Source organism: Cucumis melo, chromosome 8 (genome assembly GCF_025177605.1).
Source record: "Cucumis melo cultivar AY chromosome 8, USDA_Cmelo_AY_1.0, whole genome shotgun sequence".
Lineage (NCBI taxonomy): Eukaryota > Viridiplantae > Streptophyta > Magnoliopsida > Cucurbitales > Cucurbitaceae > Cucumis > Cucumis melo.
Window position 1 is genome coordinate 29,529,321 of NC_066864.1, and position 11,072 is coordinate 29,540,392.

Sequence of the window (11,072 nt, forward strand, 5' to 3'; positions counted from 1 at the left end):
AGATGGAGAGTGTTGCTCTGAAGATGATGGCGAACAAAATAGCAATCATTCTCAATGTGCTTTATTTGGTCATGAAATACATCACTATGTGCAATCTAAATAGCACTACAGTTATAACAATGAAGAATAGTGGGTGACCTTTGTGGGACCCCATATCAATAAAAAGCCAATGAAGCCATAGTAATTCTAAAGTGGCATCAGCCAAAGCACGATATTTAGACTCTATGCTGAACGGGAAACAATGAATTGTTTCTTATTGTGCCAAAAGATAATAACATCACCTAAATAGAAGTAATAACCAGTGGTGGACCTTCTATCAATAGATCACCCACCCAATAAAGAGAACTGTAGACCATAACCTAAAATACCATTAATATAATGCAATATGAAGGAAAACAGTGAAGTGAATAGTACGAGGAGCAACCATGAATTGACTAACAATGTGAACTACATATGTAATATTTAGGCGGGTCACAGTTAAGTAAATCAGGCTGTCAACAAGTTTCCGATACAAAGTGGAATCGTCAAGAAGAACACCATCAAAAGGAGTGAGTCGCACATTTGGATCCAGAGGTGTTGAGGATGTGATAGAGTCAGTAATACTAGATCGACTAAGGAGGTCAGATGCATATTTTGCTTGAGATAAGTAGTAGTCATTAGACGAGGATAAGATCTCAAGACCAAGAAAATAGTTTAGGGTGCCTAGATCCTTCTTCTCAAAGTGCTTACTCAGGTAACATTGCAAATCAGATATGGTTTGAGGGTTATCCCCTATAATAATCATGTCATCAAACATAAAAGAAGAAGAACAATACCACTAAATATCTGGCGAGTAAATAAGGCCGAATCGTGAGAGCTAGAGGTGAACCTAAGTTAGGTAATAGTGAAACTAAACGTCACAAACATAGCTCGAGGAGCCTATTTGAGACCGTAGAGAGCATGAGGAAGAAGACATACTTTCTGAGCTGGCAGAGTAGTACCAGGTGGTGGTTTCATATAGGCTTCTTCATATAGGGTTCCATTGAGGAACACATTTTTAAGATCCATTTGAAGGAGGGGTCATCGTTTTGCAGTTGCGATGGCTAAAAGACTGCGAACAAGTGTCATTCGAGCTACTAGAGCAAACTTTCTTCATAATAATGTCATTTTCCTGAGAATATAACATTTGGCCACAAGTCGTGCTTTGTATCGTTTAATAGAGCCATCAAGACGCGTTTTGATTTTAAAAATCCACTTGAAACCTATAGGTTTCTTTCTAAGAGGTAAATTAACATAGTCCTAAGTATAAATCTTTTCTAAGGCTTGAAGTTCTTCATCCATTGCTTGTTGCCACAAGGGGTTAGTACTGGCTTCCTTATATGAGGAAGATTCAACCAAATACATCTGAAAAAAAATGGTAATCTTTAAAATGAGGAGGTGTTTCTCTTACCTAGGTGGATTATCGGGCAAGTGTAAATTCAAGTTCCTCGCAAGAGGCAGATGAGAGATTTGGGAGCGTAGAGGTAATATTAGATTGAGTGAGCTCTGATATGGGTAGAGAACAAGTTGTAGTGTCGGGTGGTGAGTCAGAAGTAGGGAATAGGTCGATAGAAGGATCAATGAAGAATGGATGAGGACTAGATACAGATGCATGAAATGAAGAAAGACCAGAAAACATACGATGTTCCCAAAAGTTATATGGCGAGATAGACGTAATCGTTGAGAGATGGGATCCTAACAACGAAACCCTTTATGTTTAGTACCATAACCCAAGAAACAATAGAGACGAGTATGATGTTCAAGTTTGTTATGTTCATGAGGATGTAATAACATAAAACATGCACAACCAATAAGTTTAAGATTAGAGTAAGGGAGAAGTACCGTATAGTCGTTCAAAGGGGGAAACTTTGTGAATAACCCGAGAAGGAAGACATTTGATGACATAAATAGAGGTGAGGGCAGCCTCTCCCCAAAATTTTTCAGGACAGGAAGTGGAGAGAAGTTGAGCAGAAACAGAGTCTAGAATGTGACGATGTTTGCATTTTGCTCTTCCTTTTTATTGGGAGGTGTGTGGACATGAGTGTTGAATCAAAGTGCTTTGTTGGGCAATAAAGGAAAGAAGGTGAGAGTCCTTATATTTCATCGCATTATCGGTTCGAAGAATTTTAATTTTGCTAGAGAATTGTGTGTGAACCATATTTACAAAATCAACGTAGATTTGATATAGTGTAACGCCCCAAGTTTTCAAGGCATATTCTCAAAATATTTACCTTATGTTATGAAAATTTTATTTATTTTTAATGGGTGTTATATTTTTGGATTGGTAAGAAAAAGGAAAAGAAAATGAAAATGGAGGATATAAGATTTATAATAAGACAATATAATATAATATGATATAAAAAAATATGATATAAATTATATTATTATTATTATTGTTATTATTTCTTATTTTTTTAAAAAAAACCTAAATTCATCTTCTTATTCCTCTTCCCAGCCGACACCTCCCCCTCAACTCTTATCTTCAATATCTTCTCTTCTCTTCTTTGTCTGTCGCTACAGCCGTCGATTTCATATCTTCTCCTTGTGAGTCGTTCGACGAAGGCTAGTCACCACCACCGAGCATCTCCTCGTCCGTCGACTAGTTTTGTCTCTGTTTGTGAAGTTCGACAGCCGCATGGTGGAGCGATTTACGTCGCGTCTACGGTCTTCCTCTATCTTTCGACCATCGTCCATCTCAATCCCTCTCTGTCCTTCGTCCATCGCATCCTTGCAAGTCCCACCCACCGCTTCTGTCTTTATTCGATCCGACCCAAACCATCCCATCTTCCCAACCGAGCCACATTGTTTCTCCCTTGCTCAACATAGTTTGAACTTAGTGTTCTGCCACTTTTGTCTCATTGTAAGTTTCGAGGTAAGGACAAAATTATGAGTTTGGTAGTTGTTTCCTTAGCCATTTTAAGCGTAAAGGTCGGATTAAAATGTTGGATTAATTGGTTGAACTACAATTAAATCTTTGAAGGTGTTAGCGCTCGAATCCCTATGAATTCCGGCAAGCTTGAATTGGAGTCGTTTTGACCATTTACTTGGATAAACTTGTGAATGTACGTTGATGTGCTTTAGATGAAAGGATTGGTTTATGAGAGTAATTGATTTAATGCTTGAACTCGTCATGTTATGTTAGGTTGGTTCATTGGATCTTAGTATTGGTTAAGGAGCGTAGCTAAATATAAGGTAAGGCCTACTACTACTGCACTAAAAAACGAGATTTAAACATAATAAATGAAATGAAAGAATGTTTTAAAGGCTAAATTAGATTAAAAGTTATGTGTTCATGTAAAAAATGAGTAATGATATGCTCTTGACTGGTTTTGAAGGACACAATTGCTAATTGTAGTTTAATTTACATTGATGGGTCATGTTGTTGACTTATTATTAATGATGAGGAATTGATTGTTATTCGTAACTTGGGTTACCGTTGGTTTGTGTTATCATTGATTAGTGTTATCTGGATGTTCTGTGTAATCCATGCATACTGTTGAGCTGTATTATGCATGGACGATGGATTTTGGAACCGTTACGTGTAGGTTGTGTATTTATTGATGAACGGTGCTACAAGACTGAATATAGACTTTAGGTAAGATTTAGATCACTTGTAGTTCATGTTGTGGAATTGTTAGGTGTAAATTGCATAGTGATTTTTTGTGTTGTTGATTGGATTTAGGTAGCATGACTGTTCGGTGTGATTTGACTGTATGTAGGCTACAGAAAATACTGTTGATTTACTTAGACTGTTTGACCGATTATTCTTAGAGTCAGGACTGTTAATTGAGCTATATTGTGATGTGATTGTTGTAGACTATTGAGACTGAACTTAGGGAATAACTATTACCCTTATCTATGGGGTAGCGTACTATGTAGGCACAGTGTCCTACAAGATCACCTCATGTTGTGTATCCTTCGGGACCACTAGACTGATATGTGGATCCGACGAGACCACTAAACTGATATGTGTATCCCATAGGATCACGAGACTGTTATGTTGCAAGGTACCCCTTATTAGGAAGCTAACCGATGTTTTCCTTAATGGGACCAGTAGTGGGTCCCTTACTGGGTATATTTTTATCCTCACCCTTTTGCTTAACGTTTCAGGTAAAGGCATCGTACGAGACAAACCGGCGATGGGCAAGAGGGATGCGTGAAGGTCATACAGGAATGTCAAGTTTTATTGCTTCCGCTAAATGTTGTTATTTTTCTTTTGAGGATTTTAAATTTAAGTTTTGGTTAGAACATTCATTCATTTGTTTCGTTTGAAATTTCGTATACTATGTTTTGAAACTTTTGAAATTTATTGAAAATAGGGCCCCCGAAGACAATTTTTATTATATCTTGAGTTTTATTGAATCTTGAACAGGGTCTTTATTGAGTTTTTATGATTAGATGTCGTGTCTTAATAGTAAGTAATGACCTCAGCTTAGACTGAAAAGTTGGGTCGTTACAGTTGGCATCAGAGCTTAAGTTTTAGGTTCTGTAGACTGACTTATGATGTAAGTCTATGTTTTTGTGTCTCTATGGCTAGAACGATCATTTGCCGCTCGTCAAGTACACTTTCATGAATTATATGTATAACTTTATATGTATTACCTTGCCTAAGTTAAACTGCGAAGTGAATTATTGTTTGAGACTAAAGGAGTCACTGATGGTTATTAGGAAAATGTTGTCAAGAAGAGGTGCTTGCAGGGGAGGCCGTGGAGGTCAAGGAAGGGGAGTAAGACGTGTTCAACTCGAAGTGCAGCCTATAGCTCAAGCTACCAATCTTGTTGCACTGGTCACCCATGTGGACCTCGCTGCTATGGAGTAGAGGTTTCGGGACTTAATTATGCAGACGCGGGCACCGCAGCAGCCTGCCTCTCCCTCTCCAGCTCTTGCTCACGCATCAGCCGAACCCTATAGCGTGCCAGACCAGCTCTCAGCAGAGGCTAAACATTTGCGGGATTTCAGAAAATACAATCTTAAGTCATTCGGTAGGTCTTTGGAAGACCCCATCAAGGCTCAGATGTGGTTGTCTTCTATGGACACCATATTTCGGTATATGAAGTTTCCTGACAATCAGAAGGTGCAATGCACCGTATTTATGTTGACAAACAGAGGCACCGTCTGGTGGGAGACGACAGAGAGGATGTTAGGGGTGATGTGAATCGGATCACCTAGGAGCAGTTCAAGAGAGTTTCTATGCGAAATTCTTCTCTGTCAGCGTAAAGTATGCCAAACAGCAAGAGTTTCTGAACCTGGAGCAAGGTGATATGATGGTGGAGCAGTACGATGTAGAGTTTGGTATGCTGTCTCGTTTTGCCCCTGATGTGATAAGAAATGAGACTGCTAGGACTGAAAAGTTTGTTAGAGGCCTCAGACTAGATATCCAGTGTCTCATTCAAGCCTTCCGACCAACCACCCGCTGATGCATTGCGCCTGAAAGTGGATATCAGTTTACAGTAGAGGGTTAATTTGTCCAAGTTAGCAGGGAAAGGGTCGACCTCAGAACAGAAGAGGAAGGCTGAGCAGCATCCTATTACAATTCCACAAAGGAATTCAAGATCAGATGGCGATCTTCGTCGTTTTCAGCAGAAACCTTTTGAGGCAGTGCAAGTTGCCAGAGAGAAACCTTTATGTACAACCTGTGGGAAGCACCATCTGGGTCATTGTTTGTTTGGGAATAGGACTTGCTTCAAGTGTAAGCAAGAGGGGCATACAACTGATAGATGTTCTATTAGGCTTACTGGGATTGCACAGAACCAGGGAGCGGGTGCACCACATTAGGATAATGTCTTTGCTACAAATAAGTCTGAGGCTGAGAAAGCAGGTACTATTGTGCAGGTACGCTTCCACTGTTGGGGCATTATGCCTTAGTTCTGTTTGATTCTGGTTCATCACATTCCTTCTCTTCTGTATTCGTATCACATGCATGCTCAGAAGTAGAACCCCTAGAACATGTTTTATCTGTGTCTACTCCATCTGAGGAAAGTATATTGTCAAAAGAAAGAATGAAAGCATGCCAGATTGAGATAGTGAGTCACGTAATAGATGTAACGTTGTTAGTTCTGGATATGCATGATTTTGATGTGATTCTAGGTATGGATTGGCTAGCTGCTAATCATGCTAGTATAGATTGTTCCCGTAGAGAAGTGCTGTTTAATCCTCCTACAGGGACGAGTTTTAAGTTTAAAGGGGTAAGAACGGTAGCATTACCCAAAGTGATCTCAACTATGAAAGCCAGCAAACTACTCAACGAGGACACTTGGAGTATCTTGGCCAGTGTGGTGGATACTAGAGAGGCTGATTTTCTTTGTCATCGAAACCTGTGGTGAGGGATTATCTAGATGTTTTTCCTGAAGAACTTCCAGGATTACCCCCTCATAGGGAGATTGATTTTGCTATCGAGCTAGAACTTGGTACTGTTCCTATATCTAAAGCTCCTTACAAAATGGCCCTAGCAGAGTTGAAAGAGTTGAAAGTGCAGTTGCAGGAGTTGCTTGACAAAGGCTTCATTCGACTGAATGCGTCACCTTGGGGTGCACCAGTCTTTTTTGTTAAAAAGAAGGATGGGTCGATGCGCCTGTGTATTGACTATAGGGAGTTGAATAAGGTAACTGTTAAGAACAAGTATCCTTTTCCCAGGATTGATGATCTATTTGACCAGTTGCAGGGAGCTACAGTGTTCTCTAAGATCGAACTTCGATCAAGATATCATCAGTTGAGGATCAAGGATAGTTATATACCGAAGATAGCCTTTCATTCGAGATGTGGGCATTATGAGTTCATTGTGATGTCCTTCGGATTGAAGAATGCTTTAGCAGTGTTTATGAATTTGATGAACAGAGTGTTTAAAGATTTCTTAGACACTTTCGTGATTGTATTCATTGATGATATCTTGGTGTTTTCCAGAATAGAGGCAGAGCATGAGGAGCATTTACGCATGGTTCTAGAGACCCTTCGAGCCAATAAACTATATGAAAAGTTTTCAATATGTGAGTTTTGGTTGAAGCAGGTATCTTTTCTGGGTCATGTGGTTTCTAAAGATGGTGTTTCTATTGATCCAACTAAGATAGAAGTTGTTACCAGTTGGCCCCGACCTTCCACAGTTAATGAAGTTTGTAGCTTTCTGGGTTTAGCGGGCTATTACCAACGGTTTGTGGAGGATTTTTCTCGTATAGCTACTCCTCTCACTCAGTTGACCAGGAAAAGAGCTCCATTTGTTTGGATCAAAGCATGTGAGGATAGTTTTCATAACCTTAAACAGAGGCTCGTTACTGCATCAATTCATACCGTAGCTGATGGTTCAGGGAGTTTTGTGATCTACAGTGATGCTTCTAAGAAAGGTTTGGGTTGTGTTCTGATGCAGCAAGGTAAGGTAGTCGCTTATGCTTCTCTTCAGTTGAAGAGTCATGAGCAGAATTACCCTACCCATGATTTAGAGTTGGTAGCAATAGTTTTTACAGTGAAGATATAGAGACATTACTTGTATGGTGAGAAGATACAGATCTTTACGGACCTTAAAAGCTTGAACTACTTCTTCACTCAGAATGAGTTGAATATGAGACAGCGAAGATGGCTTGAATTAGTAAAAGATTATGATTGTGAGATATTGTATCATCCAGGTAAGGCGAATGTGGTAGTTGATACTCTTAGTAGGAAGGTATCACATTCAGCAGTGCTCATCACCAAACAAGCCCCTTTGCATCGAGACCTGGAGAAAGCTGAGATTGCAGTGTTAGTGGGTGCAGTCACCTCACAGTTAGCTATGTTGTCAGTGCAGCCGACCTTGAGATAAAAGATTATTGTTGCACAGCGTAATGATCCTTATATAGTTGAGAAGCGTCACATAGTTGAAACAAGGCAAGGTGATAAGTTCTCCTTATCCTCTAACGATGGGCTTTTATTTGAAAGTCGTTTGTGTGTGCCAGCAGACAGTGCAGTTAAAACAGAATTGTTGATCGAGGCTCATAATTCTCCATTTTCTATGCACCCAAGTAGTACGAAGATGTATCAGGATCTGAAACGAGTTTATTGTTGGCGTAATATGAAGAGAGAGGTGGTAGAATTTGTTAGTAAATGCTTAGTGTGTCAATAGGTTAAAGCACCACGACAGAAACCAATAAGTTTATTACAACCTTTGAGCATGCCAGAATGGAAGTGGGAGAATGTGTCTATGGATTTCATTACAAGATTGCCTAGCACTTTGAAGGGTTTTACTGTGATTTGGGTTGTTGTTGACAGACTTACGAAATCAGCACACTTTATCCTGGGGAAATCCACTTGTACTACTAGTAAGTGGGCACATTTATACTTGTCGAGATTGTGAGATTGCATGGGGTGCCCGTATCGATTGTTTCTGACAGAGATACCTGTTTCACTTTCAAGTTTTGGAAGAGACTTCATGCTACCATGGGCATGAGGTTAGATTTCAGTACAACTTTTCACCCTCAGACTAATGGTCAAATTGAGCGTTTGAACCAAATTTTAGAGGATATGTTGCGAGCTTGTGCATTGGAGTTTCCAGGTAGTTCGGATTCTCACTTGCATTTGATGGAGTTTTCTTATAACAACAGTTTTCAGGCTACCATTGGCATGACACCGTTTAAGGCTTTGTATGGAAAATGTTGCAGATCCCCTATTTGTTGGGATGAAGTTGGTGAGCAGAGATTGATGGGTCCTGAGTTAGTTCAGTCTACTAATAAAGCAGTACATAAAATTAGAGCACGTATGCAAGCAGCACAGAGTAGGTAGAAAAGTTATACTAATGTTAGACGGAAAGATCTTGAGTTTGAGGTGGGAGATAAAGTATTTTTGAAAGTGGCACCTATGAAAGGTGTTTTACGATTTGAAAAGAAAGAAAAGTTAAGTCCTCATTTTGTTGGACCGTTTAAGATTCTGGAGCAAATTGGCTTTGTGGCGTATCGTTTAGCATTGCCACCATCCCTCTCTACAGTTCATGACGTATTCCATGTTTCGATGTTAAGAAAGTACGTGACAGATCCATCTCATGTAGTGGATTACAAGCTTTTAGAGATGGATGAAAATTTGAGCTATGCAGAACAACCAGTTGAGATTTTGGCTAGAGAGGTAAAGATGCTGATAAATAGAGAAATTCCTTTAGTTAAAGTCTTATGGCAGAATCATAAGGTTGAAGCGGCAACGTAGGAAAAAGAAGACGACATAAGAGCTCGTTACTCAGAGTTGTTCGAGGATTAGAACTTTCGAGGACGAAAGTTTCTTAAGGAAGGGAGAATGTAACGCCCCAAGTTTTCAAGTTATGTCCTCAAAATATTAACCTTATGTTATGGAAATTTTATTTATTTTTGTTGGGTGTGTTATATTTTTGGGTTGGTAAGAAAAAAGAAAAGATGAAAAGGGAGGATATAAGATTTATAATAAGACAATATAATATAATATGATATAAAATAATATAATATAAATGATATTATTATATATTATTATTATTATTATTATTATTATTATTATTATTTCTTCTTTTTTTTAAAAAAAAAAACCTAAATTTATCTTCTTCCTCTTCTCAGCCGACGCCTCCCCCTAACTCTCATCTTCAATCTCTTCTCTTCTCTTCTCCATCTGCCGCCACCGTCGTCGAGTCCCTGTCTTCTTCCCGTGTGTCATTCGACGAAGGCCAGTTGACACCGCCACGCATCTCCTCGTCCGTCGGCCAATTTTATTTCTTTTTGCAAAGTCTGACAGTCGCGTGGTGGAGCGATTTGCGTCGCGTCTCCGGTCTTCCTCTATCTATCGACCACTGGCCATCTCAGTCCCTCTCCGTCCTTCGTCTGTCGCGTCCTCGCAAGACCCAACCACCGCTTATGTCTTTATCCAACCCAACCAGAACCATCCCTTTTTGCTAGTTGAGCCACATTGTTTCTCCCTTGCTCAACATAGTTGAATCACTTAGTGTTCTGCCACTTTTGTCTCATTGTAAGTTTCGAGGTAAGGACAAAATTACGAGTTTGGTAGTTGTTTCCTTAGCCGTTTTAAGCATAATGGTCGAATTAAAATGTTGGATTAATTGGTTGAACTACTATTAAATCCTTGAAGGTGTTAGCGCTCGAATCCCTAGGAATTCTGGCAAGCTTGAATTGGAGTTTGTTTCGCCATTTACTTGGATAAGCTTGTGAATGTACGTTGATGTGATTTAGATGAAAGGATTGGTTCAGGAGAGTAATTGATTTAATGCTAGAATCTGTCATGTTATGTTAGGTTGGTTCGTTGGATAGGTATTGGTTAAGGAGCATAGCTAAATCTAAGGTAAGGGCTACTGCTACTAGACTCAAAAACGAGATTTAAACATAATAAATGATATGAAAGCATGGTTTAGAGGCTACATTAGATTAAGGGTTATGTGTTCATGTAAAAAGTAGTAATGATATGCTCTTCACTGATTTTGAACGACACAATTGCTAAGTGTAGTTTGATTTACATTGATGGGTCGTGTTGTTGACTTATTATTAATGATGAGGAATTGACTGTTATTCGTAACTTGGGTTACCGTTGGTTTGTGCTGTCATTGATTGGTGTTATTTGGATGTTCTGTGTAATCCATGCATACTGTTGAGCTGTATTGTGCATGGACGATGGATTTCAGAACCGTTACGTGTAGGTTGTGTATTTATTGATGAACGGTGCTGCAGACTGAATATAGACTTTAGGTAAGGTTTAGATCACTTGTAGTTCATGTTGTTGCTTGGGCTGAGATGTTGGAATTGTTAGGTGTAAATTGCATAGTGATGTTTTGTGTTGTTGATTGGATTTGGTTAGCATGTCTGTTCAGTGTGATTTGAATGTATGTAGGCTGACAGAGAATACTGTTGACTGACCTAGACTGTTTGATCGATTATGCTTAGAGTCAGGACTGTTAATTGAGTTATATTGTGATGTGACTGTTGTAAACTGTTGAGACTGAACTTAGGGAATAACTGTTAGCCTTATCTATGGGGTAGCATACTCTGCAGGCACGGTGTCCTACGGGATCACCTCATGTTGTGTATCCTTTGGGACCATTAGACTGATACATGGATCCGATGAGACTATTA

At 39.4% G+C, this 11,072-nt stretch overlaps 2 protein-coding genes across 2 annotated transcripts; one reads left to right on the forward strand and one right to left on the reverse strand.

The window, feature by feature from the left end:
- Positions 1-370: 370 nt before the first annotated feature.
- LOC107992083 (uncharacterized mitochondrial protein AtMg00810-like) lies at positions 371-1,047 on the reverse strand. The gene is made up of 2 exons (XM_017047733.2): positions 930-1,047; positions 371-771 (listed from the first exon to the last, which is right to left on the reverse strand). Exons 1-2 carry the CDS (start codon positions 1,045-1,047, stop codon positions 371-373), a joined length of 519 nt encoding a protein of 172 aa, XP_016903222.2.
- Positions 1,048-4,855: 3,808 nt separating this feature from the next.
- LOC103502459 (uncharacterized) lies at positions 4,856-10,326 on the forward strand. The gene is made up of 11 exons (XM_051089226.1): positions 4,856-5,136; positions 5,231-5,400; positions 5,498-5,779; positions 5,851-5,997; positions 6,106-6,337; positions 6,394-6,553; positions 7,022-7,310; positions 8,251-8,300; positions 8,395-8,715; positions 8,902-9,096; positions 10,240-10,326. The coding sequence occupies exons 1-11, from the start codon at positions 4,856-4,858 to the stop codon at positions 10,324-10,326; spliced, it is 2,214 nt and encodes a 737-aa protein (XP_050945183.1).
- The last annotated feature ends 746 nt before the right edge of the window (positions 10,327-11,072 follow it).